Source organism: Phyllostomus hastatus, unplaced genomic scaffold (assembly GCF_019186645.2).
Source record: "Phyllostomus hastatus isolate PE091 unplaced genomic scaffold, TTU_PhHast_1.1 phas_contig_210, whole genome shotgun sequence".
Classification (NCBI taxonomy): Eukaryota; Metazoa; Chordata; class Mammalia; order Chiroptera; family Phyllostomidae; genus Phyllostomus; species Phyllostomus hastatus.
The window spans coordinates 11,572,633-11,593,914 of record NW_025333737.1 but is presented as its reverse complement, the minus strand read 5'-3'; the positions used below and the strand labels follow the sequence as shown (position 1 = coordinate 11,593,914).

Here is a 21,282-nt window from a genome sequence, read left to right as displayed (position 1 = left end):
CAGGGGCCTAGGGATGGTTTAGCACTTGCTCCGAAGAGAGCGTGATCCTGTTCATTCATTCACCAGTTCATTCATCAGTTAAAAGACAAACAAGTCAACAAATGCTCTACTTATCATGTGAAAAAGATGAAGAGTTTGCTGATTTATTCATCAGTTATTAGGTGAAAAGTCACCTGAATCCTGTTGGGTTTTGACTTAACGGAAAACAATCCTCAGGCACGCTGATTTCTTGAGGACTGGCCTGCCAGTTCCTTCGTGATTTTCAGAAAGTCAGCAGAAAAGGCCCCCAGGCCTGTGCTCCTTCCACCTCTGTGTCCCCCTCCCCACCCTGCATCGCTTTCCATCTGGACCTGTGCGTCAAAGCTACCAGGGTCCCTAGGGCGTGGGGTCCTCCTCCCCTCAGCACGGGGCCAGCCGTAGGACTCCTTTCAAAGTTTTACTTGGATCTTTCCTTGAATGTAGGCCCTTCATCTCGCATTGACGCTGAAAGCTAATCCGAGCCTTGGGTTTTGAAAGCAGCAGGCAGAGCTCTGACTTGACAAAAAGGGAGAGAGCAGATGGTGTGGACTCTGCTCCTTACAGGGTCTGGGACTGGGCGTTGAAGCTAATTGGGGGTAAGGTCGTGACAAGGATGAGGGTATTGGGCACAGGTATGAGGAGCAGCTAAGGATATTTAAAATCACAGTGTATGGTCTAAAGGTTACTGCAGAGGTTAAGGTAATCACCCAGGGTCAGACAGCCATGAAATAAAAATTCTTGAAATTTGGATACAGGTCTCCAAAGCCTGTTCTTCTCATCAGTCCACACCACCTCCTGATGGTTGCACGCCCCTTGCAGTCTCTGGCCCAGGGTGCTATCAGGGTGGCGATAATGGGTGGAGTTGGGGGGATAATGATGAGGGCTCAGATAAAGAGTAGGCAATGGGCACCTCCCAGCCCCCTGGTACTTGTTTAACACCTGGCACTTGGAGAAAAAAGCCCTAATTTGTAGCATTTGTCCACTTCTCTCTTACAAATACTCTCACCCTGGCTGATTTCAGGCTATCAATGTGCTGTCACCGAATATGGCATTGAAAAGAGATGTTTGGCACACCGTTATACAGTATTTCCATCCCACAGATACAGTAGATGAAAAATAACCTTGAGAGCATAGTCAATAGTGAAATGTAGTAGAATAATCAGGACATGATAAACCACGAGAATGTATCATTTTTGTTTATGATATAATTTATTTAATTGCAAGCTGATTTAATTTGATTTTAAACGTCAATCATGTTTAAAACTGGCTTGCAAAATTCCTGAAATGTGAGCCAGCTGTATCCAGCACGCCCCTGCAGTGTGGCGTCTACCTGCAAATCAGAAAAAGGCGCCCCTCTGGGTGGGCGCTGATCTGTGTCCGAGCGCCCCCTGGGCCGGTGGATTGTGGGCTGGTATTCAGCTCCCATTCACTTACCCAGCAGGATGTGCTCATGCGGGAGAGCAGGCAACAGACACTCTAAACCAGGACTATCCAGCAGGACTCCGTGAGGGTGAAAAAGGTCTCTATCTGTGTTGTCCATGATGGCAGCCGGTAGCCACCTGTGGCTACTGCCCATTTGAAATGTGGGTAGGGCCACTGAGATGCTGAATTTGTACAGACGTAATGGTAAATACATATACAAATTCACCTTTTTAGGCGTACAGTTCTGCGGCTGTAAGAACATTCACATTGTTCTACACCCATCACCACCATCCATCTCCAGAAATTTTCCACCATCCCAGACGAAACTCTGTGCCCATCAAACACCAGCCTCCCACTTTCCCTCCCCTCCAGGCCCTGGCCCCCCACCTCTCCACTTCCCGTCTCTGTGAGGTTGACCACTCTTTGTATTACCATGTAAGTGAGATCATGCAGCGTTTGTCCTCTGGTGACTGGCTTATTTCCATTGGTGCGTTGTCTTCTGTGTTGTAGCAAGTGAGATACAGAATTCTGTTTCATTTAATTTTCATTAATTGAAATCTAAATAGCCACACAGGACTCATGACTACTGCATTTGGACAGCCCAACTCTAGAGATGTTGAAGAGAAATCGCTGATTAAAATGGGGAAGGAGAAGCCCATGACTGGGACTTGCGTCCTGGGCTTTAAGTCTGTGAAAGAGAACTGAGTGCAGGCGCAGTCCCAGTTGGGAGACTCTGGGAGTCAGAAGCAGGGGACTCTCCAGGGCTCAAATTGGGGTGGTGCTGCCGGTGGGGTACTTGGAGAACTTGGTGTGGGGCGATGATGTAAATCAGGGTAAGCTGAGAGCACCGAGGCCAATTTGGAAGTCAGACCTCTAGGTGCACTGGGGTAGAAAGAGCCAGCCTCTATCCGCATTTGGTGGGAAGTTGACGGAGCTGCACCCTCACCCTCACTGTGTCCTCTGAGAGACTACTCCACAGGTGCGGCCTGTGGCAGAGAGCTGCGTGAGGGTTCTTGTGGCAGCAGGAGGGGACAGGTTGTGGTCCCACAGCTGCACTGATCCTGCTCCTAGCTTGGGAACAGCGCCCACCCTGGCTCCCAACATGCTTTCCATAGGAGTCTTCAGGGCCGGGCAACCTGGGTCTGTAACAAAACCCGGTCTAGATGCTCTGGGTGGTGATGTGCTTTGTTTGGCATTCCTTGTGGCCAACATGAGTTATCCATTCATTTTTTAGCCAGGGCCAAGTCTGAGAATGGATGTGACGGCCTGGATGCTGCAAAAAGCAGATAAAATTTAAAAATATGTTTGTACTGGACTTCAGCGTACAGCGGTTAGGAGCAGGGGCTTTCCTCTCGGCTGGGTGTAAGCTGGAACCCAAACTCTGTCACTTACTAGTGCATGAATTTGGACAAGTTCTTTAGTCTCCCTAAGCCTCTGATACTTCATCTGAAAAAGGGAACTTGGGGGTGATTATGAGAATGAATTTAGACAACGTGAGTCCCACTTAATGAGCTCTCAGGGAATCTGAAAGGACAGTAACTGTTATTACAATTACGTTCAGGTTTTAATTGGCTAACCTGTTTATCTCCACACATTCTAAGAAGGTTCTGGACAAGTAAGCACTCCGTATGCACGTAGGGCAGAAGGTGTTCTGGGTGTTTTCTCTGAGGCAAGGCAGAGGCGTGGACAAGACAGAGAGCCTTCTGGAGAGCGACGTCTCGGCTTTTCCCTTCCAGCACCAGCGGAAGACCGTTCCTGCTCTACGTGGGCCTGGCCCACATGCATGTTCCCTTACCTGAGACCCAGCTGTCGGCAGACCCGTGGGGCCGTGGGCCGTACGCTGCAGGCCTCCGGGAGATGGACAGCCTGATGGGCCGGATTAAAGACACAGTGGACCGCACAGCAAAAGAAAATACGTTCATCTGGTTTACAGGTAAAGTACTAAAACCCAGCCAACCTCTCTGAGATCTGACGGCTCACTCTGCCCCCACACCCCCACTAGTGTTTGTTGGCTTGAGTGCTAAGCACCTGTCCACTGGGGCCTCCGCGGCTCAGCCCCTAGAGAGGTTTGCACAGAAGGAGCAGGTAACCTGCTGGCCCGTTAAGAATTGATCGGGGTCATCTGGATATTGTTCTTAATTGTTAATGAATAACTTTTATATTGTGAACCTATATAGTCCACGGAGACTCTGGTTGCTACTGGTCACCAGATCACCAGGTCACACATCTTTTGGCGGAGAGGAGTTGAACCACTGAGCCATTTGGAGGGACCAGCCAGGCCTTGTGGGTCTCAGGTCCCTGTCTGCATGAGGGTAGTGGTTAAAACACTGCCTCTGGGTCACATAGAGACCTGGATCTGAATCTCTGTGCTACTGTTGAGAAGGTTCATCTCTCTGAGCCTCCGTTTCTTCATCTACAAAATGAAGCTGCCAGCGGAATCCAGTCCGTAGCATGTGGGAGGATCAGGAGATAATGTACGTGAAGCACGGGGCCCATCACAGGTGCTCAATAAGTAGCTGCCAGGCTGATGACGATGGCAATGAGACTGCTCAAAGTATATAGAAGGCAGAAGTCTGCAAGGCAAGGGCCTCAAGACGGGACTAGCTTGGGGGAAGGAAAGCCCACCTCTCTGAAAGCCCAACAGAGTTTCATCTGAAGGGCGGCCCTTCAAGGGTAGGGTGTATTTGATTTAACAAGCCCCTCTTTCTATCCAGGTCTCTGCTGTGCCCAGGGACGTAGGGCCCGAGAGAGAGAATCAGCAGAAGCGTCCACTAGCCTACAGACCTTTACCTGTTGTTTCTTTTGTTTTTTAGGGGACAACGGCCCGTGGGCTCAGAAATGTGAACTGGCGGGCAGCGTGGGTCCCTTCGCTGGGTCGTGGCAGGTTCGCCGAGGTAGGGAGTCAGCTGCGGGTGGCGGGTCCCACTGTGGGGGGCGGGGGCACGGGATTCTGCCTCTGGAAGGGCCAGGCCTTAGGGTGTGATTGTGAAATGGGGACAAGGTCCGCTGCAGTCACCAGGTCCCAGAAAAGAAACGACTGGGACGGAGAGGGCTTCTGTTCAGCCTGGAGCATCCTCCTCCCTCCTTTTCTCCCGGGCTCCCTCAGGGGGCCAGCCCTCCCCTGCCAGCTCGCCCGCAGCCCTCCCCACCGCTGTGCTTTCCCCTCACTTTCATCCTGCTGCGTGTCCTCATTCTCTGTCCCTTCTTTCCGTCTTTTTTTTTTAAAGTCATCCCTCCATTCATCCAACCATCAATTCCTTTCATTCATTCAGTAAATATTTAGTGCACAGCTACTGAAGGTTTCTGTATCCATTGTCTCTAAACCTCACAATCGTGGTAGGTAGGTTCATCACCGTTTATAGGTGAAGAAAGAGAGAAGCTCAGAGAGGCCAGCAACCTGCCCGTGGTCACACCGTTTGTGAGGAGGGGGCCAGGCTTGCTATCAGGCTGAAGCTGGTGATCTTCCCACTACACCACACCTCCTTTCCCTATTGAAACGCCCTTTGGCTCAGCACCCATGTGCTCTGGGAAATTTTCCCTACCAGGCCCTGACTCTTCTGAGAGAGCAGCCATTTGGGGGACAGTTTCGGTGGTGTGGCCCAAACCCCGAAAAAGGCACATGCCTGTTGAGGCCTCAGTTTCTCCTCTAAGAATTTGTCCTGAAGCAATAAATAGCCAAGCACACAATGGGGTGTGTAAAATGATGCTATTGCAGTAGATTTTTAAAATAACAAGTGGACATAACCCAAGCATCCAGTAGTAGAGGAGTGATAAAGAAATTATGATACATCTGTTTGAAGAAATGCTAAGGACCCCCTGAAATGCTGCATATCATTGATCTGGAAACAGGTACATTAAATACTTTTCAGTGAACAAAGCAGGTTACAAAACAATACGTAAAAGATAATTTTAGTATGTGAAAATAAGCATAATTATTCTCAGGAAATTAAAAGAGGTGAGGAAAGGTAACAAAAGATTAGCAGTAATTACTTATGGGTAGCAGAGGGAGGGTTTAAATGTGGTCCCCCCCCCCACAATTAACTGGTATTGTTAATACATATCTGAAAAAATTAAGTTCTTTAGAAGGTGCTTGTATCCAAGGGATTTGGAGGTGGACTTGGTGACATTACCTGCTGGGCCTGGGTTTTCCTGCTGTTCAGCTCAGTCCCGAGCTACGGTCCCCGCTGTCCGGGTCAAATGACACAAAGCCCCTTTCATATTAGTCTGGCAGAATGTTTGTAGTTTCCTAGGACTGGAATCTTTGTGTTCCGCATGGCTGGGGGCAAGATGAACGTGCTGATCATTCCTTCTTATTTGTCTTTAAGCTGGTATTCCTTGGCTCAGATCCCTGGAGAACTTTACAAGCGAGCGGCTGCCAGGACTGTGGCCCTGTGTGGTGTCAGGGAGCTGAGTGAGGAGCCAGGGAACAGGGCACCACCTCCCGTCCTCTGCGCAGTGAGCAGACACTTTATCTTTTGGGGCTGGTGTTGCTGCTGTTTCTCTCTCCGTTGATCTCCGTGGTTCTCTCCAGTTCCAGAATGCTGTAATTTAGTCCTGGCTGCTGGAGAGCTGGACCAGGAAAGATCCCAGGAGCGGAGGTGGGTGGAACCGTGTCCAATACCTGCAACAGCAGCCTAGGCAGGGGTGTCCTAAGCTGTGGCCCTCGGGCCACATGCATCCCAGGATGGCTGTGAATGTGGCCCAACACAAAATCATAAATTTGCTTAAAACATTGTAAGATTATTTTTTGTGTGATTATGTGTTGTGGTGTATTTAATGTGTGGCTCAAGACCACTCTTCTTCCAGTGTGCCCCAGAGATGCCAAAAGGGAGAAACAGTGTTAAGCTGAGAGTGATTATTTGCATTAGCTGGTGACAGTCCCTCCTCTAGTGCCTGGGACACCCTCAGGCCAGGCTGCCCTCTTCAGCTCAGTGGGAGAGCCTGGGGAGCCTGGGGTCAGAACTCTGGAGGGTAAGAATCTGGAAGGCCTGGAAAGCCAGGATGGGGGGACAGGGCCTGTCAGTAAGGGGCTCCTCTGTGGGGAGCTCTCTGTTCTCCCAAAGTTGATCTCTGATCTCCTGCCTGAAGGCCTGCCTCATCTTGCCTCTTCCCTGTCATATGAGGCAGTTTTGAAATATTGAATCCAGCTTAAGGATGTGGCTGGGGTCCATTCTTTGAGGCAAGGACCTAGCCCTAGGAGAAACACATTTACTAGCTGGGCCTGGGCAACCTCCTTCTCTTCCCTCCTTCCATTTCTTGAGCATGGACTGTGGGCCAGGAACTGAGTGCTGGGAACACAAAGACCCACGAAGCCCCTGGCTTTAAGGAATGACAGTCTAGAGCAGAGCTTCTCAGACTCTCATGAGCAGACAGTCCCCCGGGGATCCTGCTAAGATGCTGCTCTGACTCTCAGTGGCTCTGGGATGGCGATGGAGATGTTACCTGTCCAGTAAGCTCCTAGGTGACACTGATGCATCCAGTCCAGGGACCACACTTGGAGAACAGCCAGTCTAGAATATCCACTTCTAGACCCTGTTGATTCTAGACTCATCGAAGTCTGGACCTTTCGGATGTGAACCAGAAGTTATCGAGGGTGGTCCTGGCCCAGCAGCATTAGTGCCACCTGAGAACCGTTAGCCACAGAAATTCTAGGGTTGCACCCCAGACTTTCTGGGGTAGGCTCAGGAATCTGTGTCTTAACAAGTCCTTCAGATGACTGTGATGTGGGTTAAAGTTTGAGAACTGCCAGTCTAGAGCTGCACCGCCCCACACACCGGGCAGTGGCCACGTGTTCCTTAGCCACCTTAGCCACACTTTGAGAGCTCAGAAGCCACCTGCAGCTGGTGGCTACCGTACCGGACAGTGCAAATAGGAAACATTTGCATCGTGGCAGAAAATTCTGCTGGACAGTACTGGGAGGGAACGTATAAGCAGGTCATCATGCTACAGGGCATGAACTCCATGGTGGCAGGGAGCACAGGCGCCTCTCACTGACTGGGATGGGGAACAGGAAGGCTGCCCTGAGTGGTTAGGTTTGCAGAATGAGTAGGAGATGGCCAGGGACATTCAAGAGAGGGGGCTCGGGGCTGCCTGGGCAGAGGTGGGAAGACCAGACAGTAGGGGCTGCCCAGCCATCTGTGCCTAGAGCTCGTGGGAGCAGAGAGACAAGGCCGGGGCCGGTGTCCGACAGTCTTTTCTTTCAGGCACACACTTCGGCCATTATTCTAAAGAAACGAGGAATCATGCGAGGGTTTTAAGAGTGAGAGTGACATTATTCAATTTTGAAAATGGAGGTGGGATTCACGTGACATGGAATTACCCACTCTAACCTGCACCATTTGGTGGCATTGGGCGCACTCAGTGTCATGCCGCCCGCTGTCACCTCTGCCAAGACCCTAACATTTCCATCGTCCCCAGAGAAAACCCCATGCACCTTCAACACCTCCTCCCCATTTCTCACTCCTCCTGGCACCTCGCTCTGGTTTTTAAAGACCCCTCTAATGCCAGTGAGGGAGAGGGCAGCAAGGACGGACTTGCTTCCCCTGAGCCCAAGGCGATAAATGAGAGAAGCAAGAGACAGTCTCCAGGAACACCCCTGCATTCGAAGCACACCAGGGTCGGAGGAGACCTCAGTGGTCTTTACTCCAGCAGCCCTGTTGGCCAAGTGAGGAAACTGAGGCTGAGCAGGTGGAGAGCTTTTCCAAGGCCGTTGATCAAGGAGGTCACATTGATTGGCCCCAGTGGCTCAGTCCACACCCCCGAGATTGTCCTGGGGACAGTCATGCCCTGTTCTATGGGACTGACGACTCAGCCGTCTGGAACACCTGCCCTGCTTCCCTGGACCCCGTGGGAATCGAGGACAATGTGTGGAGCCCCTGTGACCGTCTGAGTCTTCCTAAGCCCCTGGGAGGCAGACCGCAGGGGTGGAAAGAAGGAATGGCTGTGGAGGCCCAGGTTGGGCTTGACTGTCCCCTGAGTTTAGGAGCCGGTGCCTGCGGCGCACTGCTCCCTTTCAGCCCGTCTCCTCCTCTGCGATGAGGGTGACAGACCCGTCTCACTGGGTGACCGGGAGGGTCCACCGGACTGTTGGCTGGGAGGCACTCAGCCTCTGTGCTGGGCCTTCACCAACTCCCCCAAGACTCGATTTCTTCCCTCCCAGCTGAAACAGAGTGGGGGACAACAAAGGGAAGGGTGCCCTAAGGAGATTTTCCTACTAGGCCATCCAGGCAATGTCAATAATATGTGGATACATTTCCAAGGGTTCTGGGCCTCTGTCTTGGGAAACTGGGCCCAGAAGCCGGATTTCAGTGATCTTAGGAGAACACTCTTTGGGGCAAGAGCTTTCCCAAGTGTTGTGGCTTCGTGCGGAATCTGAGCGGCAGGCACGGCACCTGAGTTCATGGCGGGGCTGGGGCTGGGTCTGTTTTCTTCTCTTCTCAGGGGGCAAACTTGGCCTAGTAGTGAATACTTCATCGTCTCCATTCTCTAGACCAGCTTTCTGTCAACTATTCCACAGGCTCCCTCCTCCTCTCTGCCTGGGAAGACAGGCAGAGCCCCATGTGGAAGGCCATTTGCCCAGGGCTCAGGTCAGCTTAGCTGGGGGCCCTTCTTGACCACCTGCTCCTCCTCACCCAAGTTCCTCGTCCGTGGGATGCCTGCACGTCCTGCTGTAAGGGGCCAGCTTTTGGAGCAGATGAAAGAGAGAAGACAGTGAGTGTTTTTGCAGTGAAGTAGGACAAACAGTACCCAGAGCCCTGCTTCTTCCACCCTGCAGCCAGCCCCACACGTCAGGCCCCATGCCGCCTTGTCCTGTTCTCAGGCCCCCCAGCCCCCCTCCTCGTCTTCCCTTTCCTTTCCTGGCCAAGCTGCCGTGCTCAGCTGATGGGATGAGGCAGCGTCTCCTGGAGTCATCTTCTCACCCCGTGCAGGAGTGAGGGTGCTCCCCTGGGCTTGGCCTGCACCCTGCAGGGGTGAGGAGAAACCGAACTGGGGGGTGGGGGGGACAACCCAGGGGGCCCTGCCTTCTCCCAAACAAAGAGGACACGAGGTGCCCGCTGACTGCTGACCCCCAGCCCACGGGCCCGCTTGGGCTGGGCTCAGAGCAGCCGTCGCTCTCTTTCCCACCCTGGATCTGCTTCCCGCCCAGGACAGAAGTAGCACCTCGTTTGTCCCTGACAGATTGCTCTTCTGTCTGGAAACTGTGTGTGTGTGTGTGTGTGTGTGTGTGTTTTATTTGAAGAGCAGAACTGTTTTTTCCTCCCCTTTGGTGATGAGGAAACATTCTGTTGAATTTGGCATCCTCAGCTTCTAGGAGACCTTGGTTGTTTGTAATCTGATGCTATCAGGTTGTTGCATAACCTTTCCCACTGGGAAGCAGGCTCTGCATCCTGGGCCTTCTGTCCAGTGTGGGGTACAGGGAGGGGTGCAGGGAGGTCAGAGGTGGGGGGCGGTGAGGGAGCAAGGGACAAGGCATGTTGGCTCTTGGCCCCTGGTTGGGGAAAGGGCCAGCTGGTGGGGACCCAGTGGAAGCTGAATTGTGTGTCCTTCCGGGCCTTTGGCCACCAGGCTTGAAATGTCCCCTTCATCACACTTAAGGCCACACCAGGCCAGCCAGAGTCATTGGCCCGATGGCCTTTTGTTTCTAGAAAACCAGCATGCTACAGGCATCCTTGGCAAGGGCACATTTTATATTTAGAAATTAAGCCTGCTGCTTTAGAAGGTTATAAAATGCACACTCCTCGGAACAGGCGGTTCTTCTACCCGGGTCACGGATACAAATGCCTTTGTGGGCCAGGCAGGTGGTAGAAATGAACACGCCTCTTTCATCAGTGTGGGCCGTGTCAGGGATGCAGGAAGCCAGAGGCGGGGTCCAGTCTAATGACATTCAAAGTTAATTAAAAACAACAATGACAACAAAACCATCCACGCTGAGCCAAGTGTCAGAGGGCTAAGCTACGTGTGTGAGCTGCCAGGTTGCAGCTTCTGCTGTGTTCTATCTGTAGGCAACGTTTTGTTTGTTTGTTTGTTTGGATGGTGTTTGTTTGGCACTTCCACGGCAGGCACCAGCCAAAGGACCTGCTTTGAGCTCCACACGCATTCTCTAATGTGACTTTCCCCACAGCCCCATGCAGGAAGCACCATCACGTCTTCCCTGCATGACTGAGGGGACCAAGTCTGATGGAGCTTAAGAGTTCTGCCCAAGGCCACGCACTGAAGAGGGGTGGCCCTGAGGCGAGACCCGACATCTGCCTGATTCCAAAGGGTGCCTCCTGCGTACTTGCACACTCTGCAGGCGCACCTGCGTACACTTCTCACACTCTGGCCCTCAGACCACCGAGATCAGGATTACCTAGACTCAGAGGCCCACCCTAGGCTTATTAAATCAGCATCTCCAGGGTTCTGCTGGTGGTTCTGCTACCCCGAGAGGTCGTGAGCGCTGTCTCTCTGAGTCAGTGCCACGCAGCACTTGTGTCCTTTCTGGGAGAGACTGCTATTCCCAAGTATGGGCCAAGTGAGTCTTCCTTGGCTTGCGCTGTCTCCGCGCATCAGGGAATGCCACTTCACTTCCGTAGCCAGGGAAGAACAAGGAAGCAAGTTCATGAATCATGGTTCTGTTTATATTTTGGTTGCTGAGGCTAAATATTTATTGCTTTAAGTAAGAGGTTCTGCCTTAATTAGAGTCATAACTAACCACAAGTGCCTTGAAATGCGTTCTCAACAGAAAGCCATATCCAGCTAACACTTCTTATGTGCCAGTACTGCTGATTGAAATAGTAAGGTTTATCTAAATTGAAAAAATCGCTCTTGGAATCAGAAAGCGCATAGGAAGTTAATCTGTGGACCTCTTATCTATTATTCTTGTTATAACGTCTAGGTTTGTATTTATGATCCTGTGTCTTAAAAGTATAAAGGTGTGGGCACTAGGCTACCTATAGTTTTGAAAAACATCATGCCCACTCTCTGATCTTGCCCCTGCCCTCCTACTTCCGGAATGGGTGTTCTTCACCTTCAGTCAGCAGGAGTACATCCCAGGCCAATCAAATCACGAGTCCTCAGAAAGGGGCCTAGGTGTGGCTATTTCTTTTGATCTCCTAGTGATTCTAATACGCATTCAGGGGTGGGTGGGTGCTACCGGCCTAGAACATTTAATGGGTGAGAGTGCTGGCTGTGTAGTTACACCTGGATTCAAATTCTGGCTCTTAGCATTTGCTAGCTGTGTGACCTAGAGCAAATTACTTAACCTCTCTGAGCTTCAGTTTCTTCATTTGAAAGATGGATTTATAAGTACCTGGCTCAAAGGTCATGATAAGGATTAAATGAGATAATTCAGGGAAGCTCTCAGCATTATGCTTAGGAATGCTTAATTTGGTGCTTAACTAGGGCTCAGTCAATAAGAGATAATGTTGTTACTGTTATTATTGCGTTTAACTGGAAATGAGTTTCCATTCCTAGGAATACATAATCAATGAAGAGTACCGGGGGGCCAGAGGCAGCTATCCTGGGATCCAGCCTTTGCTAGTGCAGATAAACCACAAGGAGCCTTGTTATTCAGATAATCAGACTCCATGACGCTGGGAACCCACAGAGAATGCTGGTCAGATTTTTCGTTGGTCCATCCCCAGCAGAGCCACTGAGATACCGGGGTTCCGAGTAAGACAGTATCCGTGCTGCGAGGGATGTATATTTTTATAATTGCTTACCCACATCCTGGACACCTTTCAGATAAGTTGCTTTAGAGTACTAGGTCTCTGGGCATGGCTGGGATGTACGACTGTGTCTGTTAGTTAGAGCCAGAACCCAAGGTGCAGCCAGCACTTTCTGTCCGGTCTTGACGACACAGAGGGGGATGGGCCCTCAAGTGGACGCACCGCGGGGCTTCACTCAGCCAACCTCTTTCTCTGTTTCTCTTAGTCCTGAATCTTTGCCCTGTGGATGGTTTACTTGGTTGACATATGCACGTTTTATAACTGGCTGAATTTCTTTTAACCCCTCCAGCTTTCAACCCTTTGCTGAAATAAGGCAAACATATTGAAGTGTTTTTCTCTGAAACACAACTTAGGGAAGTCCATTGCCTGAAAGGAGCAACACAAAAGCTTGTGGCAAACCAGCAGATCCCCTAGTGGTAAAGACCAATTAGCAGATGCATTAATTAGGGGCCAGTGGACTGTTCTGGAAACATCCCGGAGGCACAGACCGCATCCGGTGCCGACTCCGGTGCCCCTCACCTGCTGCCACGCAGGCTCTCACTCCTGCCTGCTGGTTGACTGTCAGAACTAACGGCTTATTTCTTGGAACTGAAGCCTTCACCTTGTAGCACCTGTCCTCCAGGGCCAAGCACACCTGTTGAATTTTGTGCATCATGAACATGCAAAGAAACAGGTTCTGTATTTCACCCACCTATCCCTACCCCCACCCCCGGCTTCCACATAATGCCCCTCATGGGGTGGAATTATCTGCAGAACCCTAGCATGTGCAAATGTGAACACCTCCTGTCTCCCTGCTCTTTGGCCTTAAGCCGTGATATAATTTAAGCCCTCTGAAGCCGCGTGGGAGCGCGTTTCGTGCTTTCTGTGGTCCTGGATTCTCCTTTCCGTGTGTGTCAGTACCTGGGAGTGGGCACTGCATGTGTTTGTGGAAGATGTGGCTCTCGCTGGGAAGACTATATCTGAGAACTCTGAGCCCCGGGCAAAGAGCTTCCCATTGAGCCTGCACAGCTCCACTTGGTTTCAAGAGCCCCTTCGCCCCTAAACATGAGCAGTCCATGGGAGGGGGAGTTGTTCTGTGTTTCGTTTCCCGCTTCAACACTGGGGGGACTCCAGAGCCCGTCATGAGAAACTCGCAAGAATGCTGAGCATTTCCGTTGTGGTGTGCCGGGCCAGGGACATCAAAGGTTCAGCGTGAGTGCAGGGCTGCGGAAGACTCGTTGCCCGCCCTTCTCATCCCCATCGCTTTCACATCCACGCCAGCCAGGCTGGGGAGTTGCATGACCACAGTATGTGTGAGCCACATACACGTTTGCTTTGGCAGGGCTCTCTACACGCGAACTTTGTGGAATCCTTGGCTCAACAGGGATGAGGGTGGGGTGTGTGTGGGAGTGGTGGGGATGGTCATGGTTAATTCGAGGCAGTGTGTATTCAGGATGTTTCCATAAAACATGAGCTCATCTCTTCCAGCCCGCTGGTCATCATTATCCTGGTGGCCACAAAAAGACTTAGTGGTTACAAAAGGAATTCCTTTAGTTACCAAAGTGGAAATTCATAGATTGCACATAGATTGTTCTTGCCTCCCCCTGAGAGGCAAGAGGTCGGAGCTATTACTAAGGCTGTCTCCACAACACCAGAACAACTCTTTAATTCAAGGAAAAACGAAGCAAAGCAAAGTAAAATACAACAACAGAGCCCATGCCAGCTCAGTTGTTGGGCTTCGGGCAGATCAAATAGCCGGGGAACTTTTGTCTGTCTCTCTTCTCAAACAATTGTGTTTTTTCATCCTAAACAGATACATTACATTATGATCAGTAGGAAGACAAATTCATTTATTTAACAAGTATTTGTTAAGTACCTGCGTCTTGGTACCCAAAACTGATGAAGTCTCATGGTGTGGAGACATGCGAGAAGCAAGTCCGTGAGCCAGACAATCTGAAGTGTGAAGTGTCATGAAGAAAGTGCAGTGATGGGATTGTATAAGAGTGACTGAGGCAACTACTTACATGTGTTGAGTCCAGTAAAATAAATGTACGCATTCAAAGATAACTAACCAGTTGAATCAACACAGCGGGTTACTAAAAGAAGCCACTCCTTTGTTGTAAGGATCGGAAGCTCTCGGAGAGTCCTCTTAGAGCGGGGCTGTTGTCCCACATGGTAGGTAGCTCTGAGATGAAGGGAAGGCCCGAGTTGCCACTGTTGAAGAACCACCCGTCTCCCCTCCTTCCGCAGGGGGCAGTCCGGCCAAGCAGACCACCTGGGAAGGAGGGCACCGGGTCCCGGCTGTGGCTTACTGGCCTGGCAGAATCCCCACCAATGTCACCAGCACTGCCTTGTTAAGGTAAGAGACCCAAGCCACCTGGACTTGCTGGGGTTTATTGACCACAAAAAAAAATCACGGACGCTTGAGTGGTTAGAGATCTGGGGAAGAGACCTCACCCAGCACCTGCCTTTCCCGAGTGTGCTCGGTGCCGAGCTCAGATCGTGGCGGCTCGGATCTGCCTGTCAGCAATCCCGTGTGCTCGTTTAAGTGATACACGGTGGAGTCTTTCCCAGCCGCCTGGGTTGACGTCTGGGTGCAGAGCGGACTGGGCAGGTGTTATGGCCGTCAGCGCTGGGTCGAGGCGGTGTGTCTGCTGAAGAGAAGGCAGCGGCAGAGAGGGCAGCGGCCTCTCCTTCTGCCCTGCCCCAAGCTGACGGGAGGGACAGACCACTTGAGCTGTCATGATTCCATCCTTGGGGGGCGGCGGGTGTCCTGGGGGTGGCTGTGTGAAGCCAGCATTTCATGGGCAACCACAGGGCCCCAAGAAAGGAATGTGATGTGCACTTGCCCTGTAGGGGAGGGAGAAGGTGACGCCACCAGGCTGGTGAGGTGGGAATGAATCCCGAGGCGAGGACAATCTTCCTGCCTCTCGCAGTGAGGCCTCTCCAGTGCGGCAGGTCGCTGGGTGCTTCCTGCATCAGAAGGACACCTGGAAGTGTGACATCTCCCCATCACTCATAGCTCCTTATTAAGCAGATCCAGGAGGCCCTCTCCTTGGCACAGAACTTGGCTGCGGGTGGGCCATTCCGAAAGCTGTGCTGTAGTGCCATGTAGCTGTGTAATTGTACTGGGGACTTCCTGTTCATTCAGTCCTGGTCCTGCCCTGTGTTCACTGGCACGGACCCTCAGCAGAAGCCAGCGTCTGCTCATGTGCTTGGAGGTTTCAGTCTGCTTGAAGACAAATCTACTATTTCCACAGGTTCTCCGTCATCTACCAAATCGGTACTGGCCTAAAGAACACAGCCAGTAGAAGAAAGCAAGCTTCACGGGGCCCCTTTTAGCACCCCCAGACCTGGTGTGAGGGAGGGGGGAACTGAAGCCCAGGGCAAAGGAAGGGTGCACAGCTCTGGTGGCCAGAGCAGGGAGTGGGAAGGCACCACCCTGGCAGCCTGCGGGCCCCGGGACTCTGTCAGCCCCGTGTAGTCGGGAGGGGCTGGAGTCTTGTCATGTCAGGCCGACCGGGAAGAGGGCCAGGCGGGCTGCCTCTCGTGGGGCTGACTTGGTGCACGCAGGCAGGCCAAGTGCTCACAGGCTGGGCTGTACACGCACAAACAGCCCGGCCGCCTCTCACGTTACATCACCGAAAACCAAGCACGCGCTTCTCATCTGAGAACAGTGTTTACACTGAGAGCCAGCCGCGGCAGCATGATAAAGCTGCATCATCTCGTTGGTCACCTAGAGACTCAGAGGTGACTTAGGGGGTAGTTTGGGGCCCAGAGGAAGTGAGTCTTGGTACAGGGTGACATTTGCTGGAGGGCCCCTGGGATTTTTACCGGGATTGTGCCAGTATACTATATCTGCCCCTCGCAGGGTATTTTCTGGTGTTAAATCAGCCTGGATTGTAGCAGGACAGTTTGTCCCTGTAGAATCCACCCTCTTGCTGTTTTCCCATGTGAATCCATGCATATTTGGGCGGAGCGTCCTCACTGCCAGGACAGGCCACCCCACGTCTGCTGCCTTTTCCACCGTGTCCTAGTGGTCAGCGCCAAGGAGAAACTTATGCCAAGACTTCCTACTCTTGGGGACCCAGCACCCCCCAACCCCGAGTGCTTGTCACAGTTCCAGTGCTGCACAGCTCAGAGGACGTAGGCCTTCCCAGATACTGCCAGAGTCGCTTAGCCTGTGCTCTGTGGGCCCTGAGGAATTATGAACACCGGAGAGCAGATGAGCTGACAAAAGTATTCACATGGACACAGAAAAGTAAAGACTGTGTTGGAAGGGGGACGCAGGAGAGAAGGGAGCCGTGGGTTTCCTTTCAGAGATAACCCGTGCTCACGCTCGGGGTGCACCGTCCGATGGAGTGAGATCCACGGAAGGTCTGCACGTGCCCTGACCCCAAAGTCCAGTGACACAGGCAGAGAGTGGGGGGATTTGTTCATGCAACAGATGTTTATTGCTGTGTCCATCTGCAGGTCAAGCGTTGCTCTCGGGACAGATGCTCCTGACGCTGAGGCACTGGCCTCCCTTCAGGAGGGCGGGTCTGGGGCAGCGCATGTGGAAAGGCCGGCCCGTGGTCTGGACCTGAAACGTGAGGGCAGGCGTCTCGACCTCACACTGTGGATGTTTGGGACCAGCTCCTTCTCTGTCGTGGGGGCTGCCCTGAGCACTGCAGGATGTTTAGCAGCACCCTTGGCCTCTACCCACTAGATGCCAGTCATACCCCTCCCCTCCCCACTTGTGACAACCAAAAGGTTTCCACGCAGCTCCACACATCCCCCGGGGGGACAGGCTCAGGCTGGTCAAGAACCAGAGCTTTACGTGTAAAGAGGGGAAGGGTCTGCTCTGCATCCGAGCTGGGAGCCCCCCGTCTGCTCAGAGCCATGGACCTCTCTGTCAGAGATTACTGGGGCAAGTACAGGGCGACCAGCTTGGTATGAACTCGAAACAATCCCATTCAAAAAACAGCTAAAGCTGCTGTTTGGCCAGGAGATCAGATAATCCCCTGGGGAGCCTTGCGGCTCTGTTCTGACACCCGAAAGGCAGTCTTGTGGAGCAGGATTTGACGGGTTCCGTACAGTCTTGAGCTACAGAAACGTGTCCTGGAAATAGGAGCTGCAAGGAGAAGTGTCACCCCTGGGCAGGGTCAAGCCACGTGTCCAGAAAGTGCTGCCTCGCCCCCACTTCCCGACAGGGCAGGGAGCAGCAGTTGGGGGGGGGGACGTGGAGGTAGCCGCACGGGCTCTGTGGTGAACGTGCCCACTTTGCCGTTGTCGGGCTCTGCTGACGCTCTGGGGGAAGCCGCGGCCCCTCGAACCTCTGCAGCCGCTTGCGCCAGGAAGGGGCGGGTACCTAGCTTTTCCTAGGGGAAACGAGAGGGAATTACAGTGCAGGAAGAACCTTAAAACTAAACACTGAAAACACTGCCCCTCACGTCCTAGGGACTCTTCCCGCTTTTCCATGGTCTGGAGGAAGTCCTGCCCTCCCCGGGCCCCCTCACCGCGTCCAGTCCCACGCACCCCCAGCCAGCAGCCCCCTCACCGTCCCCCCCCCTCGCCTTCAGATCACATCCACCTTTTCCCCAGATGTAATGACCCCACTTTCTAGGAAACCTGTCCCTTCCCACCTGCTCCTTTGCCCTAGGATGCACTCCAACCCAGGGCTACCCAGCGCAGCGCCTCAGTTCCCATCAGCTTGGGTCCTGAGGTCCAGGTGCTTCCACTTCAGCCCTGCAGCGCCCCTCCCCACCCTGTCTGCTGGGGCGGGGCCCTCCCACATCCTTCTGTCTATCACCCAGTCTCTGCACCCAGGTTCCTTGGCAGCTCCTTGGATAAGAACACTAACACACACACTTCCTCTGAACAGCCTTCAGTGCCTTGGGCTGATGGAAGCCATGGCAAGAAAAGAGGAATATATTTTCACACAGGCAAGAGAACCTGCAAAGGCGCCCTTGCCCACTCCGATGGCAGCCTTTCATGTCCTCGAGCAGAGGAGCCTCAGCCCCTCCTTCCATGGGCAGGCCCCTGGCTGCCCTTCTCACCACCAAAGGACCATGGAAAGGCGGCTTTCTTCCTTCTAATGTGAGGGCACACTTCTCTGTCGGGCTCAGGAGGCCCGGTGCCAGGGGCCAATAAGGCTTTGGGAGCACGTGAAAGTTTTACCAGAAGAAAGAAAGAAAAAAACTTTCAGGTTGGAGAAAATGGCTCTGTGCATACTCCATATATGCGTGTTTACATCCACACGGCTGTGAAATGTGCTTTTGGTATTTTGTGTGGAGGGAAGGACTCGAGAAGGCAGTGGTGGCTGGTCCCGCACCCGTCAGCTGTGGCCCTGCCCAGAGCCCCCACCTCGAGTAGCATCATGAACTGCAGACCTTTGAAACTGTCAGGTTTGGATTTTTTTTCTCTCTCTTTTTTCAAGGTTGTAAGACTCCGGGGACCAAATTCTGAGGTGTGGGTTGAAGTCTGGAGCAGCTGGGGTCGTTGGGCAGCCTTTGTAGAGCTGGCGTTCCCCCACGGTCATGGCCGGCCTGGGGAGGCTCCGGGACTGTGTGCTCCTGGGAGGACCTCCCTCCTGCAGGGGAGCCTCCGGGGCTTGGCTCCTTCCCTCACATGAACAAGGGCTGGGGACAGCCGAGCGTGCCAAGCAGTGCTGGGACTGGCGAGTCACCGGAGGCACTGACGCTTTTCTTGTGGGCCAGAGGTCTCCTGTGTGTGCTGGGTGGACAGGCTTCCCGGTAAACTCTGAGACACAGGATTCCGAGAACATTAGACTTAGTGCGGTATAATTAGGAGGCCAAGCCTCATGACACAGGGGAAAAAATAAGACGGAAAAAGAAAGTGCACCATGCCTTCCAAAATCTAACACAGGCCCTGTTCCTCTTGCTCACTGATGTGACCCATCTGGACACAGACCTCTCCGAGGGGCATGAGTTAGAGAAAGCTCAGACGACCAGCCCCAACCACGCCGGGGCCTTTTCATGCCGCACTGCAGTCCTCCGTGCTGCCCGGTTTGTGGCAGGAACCTTGGACTCTGGACAGGTTTCTGGACTGTGCCGTACTTGGCAAATGCTTACCCTGCACTCCTCGACGCTGTGTCAGTGTGCGGTGCCAGCTCCTGGAGCACGTATCTCGAGAGATAGGTCGCCAGCTACGTGGACTGTGAAAAAGGAAGGCAAATTGGAGACACTCTGTACTGTAGTCAGAGGAGAGATTCCGCCTGGGGCTGTAGGCAGAGCCCTGGGGAGGAGAAGGAGGCTGGCAGAGGGAGGAGGAGGTGTGGGGCAGGTCCCACCTGCAGCCCCTTTTGGGGGGAAGCGCTCCCTCTGCCAGACGCCCAGTGGGGAAAGGGGCAGGTGAGACCCTTCAGGCCCCCCATGAAGTGTCTGAAGTGTCTGAAGTTTGCTGCTGCACCAGCCCCGGCCCAACCACAGCCTCCTGCCTGGGGGTGTCCAGCCTCACGGAGGCCCTGCCCTCCGGGCTCCATCAAGTCCCTCCGACTCTTCACTGGCCTGGCCCCCAGATCAGCAGCTCTGCCGAAAGGGCAGCCGGTCAGTTCTTTCCAGCAGGCTGGGCAGAGATGTGCGCTAGAGTCGAGTTGGATTGTACCGTGCGAGTTAAAGAAAGTCATACCAACAAAATCCAGCCAAGTGTTACCCATGGCTGCCCGTGGGGGTGGCCTGTGTGTGCGTTATTTCGTCCTGCACGTGTCCGGAGTTGCTCCTTTTCCTTCATAAACTTACGTTTTATAATGCGGACAAAGAGCTAAGGTAAAGGAGAAGGAATGTGTCACGCATCACGGGCTTCTGAACAAAGACTAGAGATTGGTGACATGGAGACCCAGGGAAGGAAAACGAAGTCCACATTCTCTTGCAGACACCTGTCACACACTGTACCCGCTCAGGGAGTGGCTGTGGCCTAGTTGGTGACAGGCAGAACCGCTGAGATGGGTCCAGGGGGTGCCCCTGTGAGCAGTCAGGACATGGATGTTCAGAGAGTGCTTTCTGAGTGCCAGCTTCTTCTCCGTGCCTTTATTGTGATGATTATGCCCATTTTAGAGAACAGGAAACTGAAGCCCTGAGGAGCTGGACAGGTGGCGGCACTGGGATTTGAGCCCAGGCAACCCTGACTGTGGAGCCTGGTGCTGAATCCCCCTTGTAGGAGCCCATTCTGCCCCTTGTAGGAGCAGAAATCAAGGTGGAACCTGGAGGAAGGACAGGGAGGTGGAGGGGGCGGGGCATACTGGAGGCTGGGTTTGGGCCTGTTCCGGCGGGTCTTCACCACAGTATGGCCGGGGAGAGAGTCTGGGACCGTCTGGGTCCAAGGCTGCCTTACTCTTCCTGCAGCGTGCTGGACATATTCCCCACCGTGCTGGCCCTGGCTGGGGCCCGCCTGCCCCAGGGCCGACACTTCGATGGTCTGGATGCCTCTGAGGTGCTCTTTGGCCGCTCAAAGACTGGACACAGGGTAAGTGGAGGACTTATGTACCCATCTCGGGCCCTTCAGGGGGTGGACCTGCCACCTCTTGCCCAAGGCCTGTTCACCTTTGTGTGGACAGAGCCATCCTCAGGAGGTGCACGCAGGTGGTCACCACACATCCAGTTTCAGAGCCCCCGAGGGTGACTCCTCAGAGCTGAACCTCTTTCTCTCCTTCCCCCATAAGCAGCCCGGTTTGCCAGGCCAGATTTGTGTCTAACGATTTGGTGGAGGGCGGGTGCACGATGGTGCTGATTCCCTGTGGGAGACCTCTGGGTGCCAGGGACAGGTCCCCGGCTCCTGGAGAGCCCAGCATGAGGCCTTGCAGCCTCCACACTAGCTGGGGGCTTGTGCTCCCCGGCACCCCAGTGTCCTCTCCTCAGGTGCTCTGAAGCACAGCCAAGAAATGGGAGACCCGATGACCTTTCTTCGTCATTTCTGCGTGCTTTCCTTTCGCCAAAAGGGGAAGAGGAAGTGGGAGGAGGGAAGGAGGACAGAGGAACTGGAACCCCCTCTCTAAAGCTCCGTGAGCACAGGCCTCCTCAGTTAGGGACGCACACATCAAAGGGTCTATTTATATTTACGTCTTATCAAGGAGGTCACACGGAAATGACTCAAATGCTGCTCAAATGTACTGGGGCAGTGGCTGAAGCTGCCCTTGCCACTCGGCCCACCCCCACAAGCC

The 21,282-nt window shown here is 53.3% G+C and overlaps 1 protein-coding gene across 5 annotated transcripts in view; it reads left to right on the top strand.

Moving 5' to 3' along the window:
* Positions 1-21,282, top strand: part of ARSG (arylsulfatase G) — a 97,693-nt gene that overhangs the window by 62,814 nt on the left and 13,597 nt on the right. For all 5 annotated transcript variants that reach the window (XM_045836469.1, XM_045836468.1, XM_045836471.1 and 2 more), the window contains 4 exons: positions 3,177-3,373; positions 4,254-4,334; positions 14,376-14,484; positions 20,468-20,588. In XM_045836469.1, coding sequence (XP_045692425.1) covers positions 3,177-3,373; positions 4,254-4,334; positions 14,376-14,484; positions 20,468-20,588 — 508 coding nt within the window. The remainder of the gene's footprint in view (positions 1-3,176; positions 3,374-4,253; positions 4,335-14,375; positions 14,485-20,467; positions 20,589-21,282) is intronic.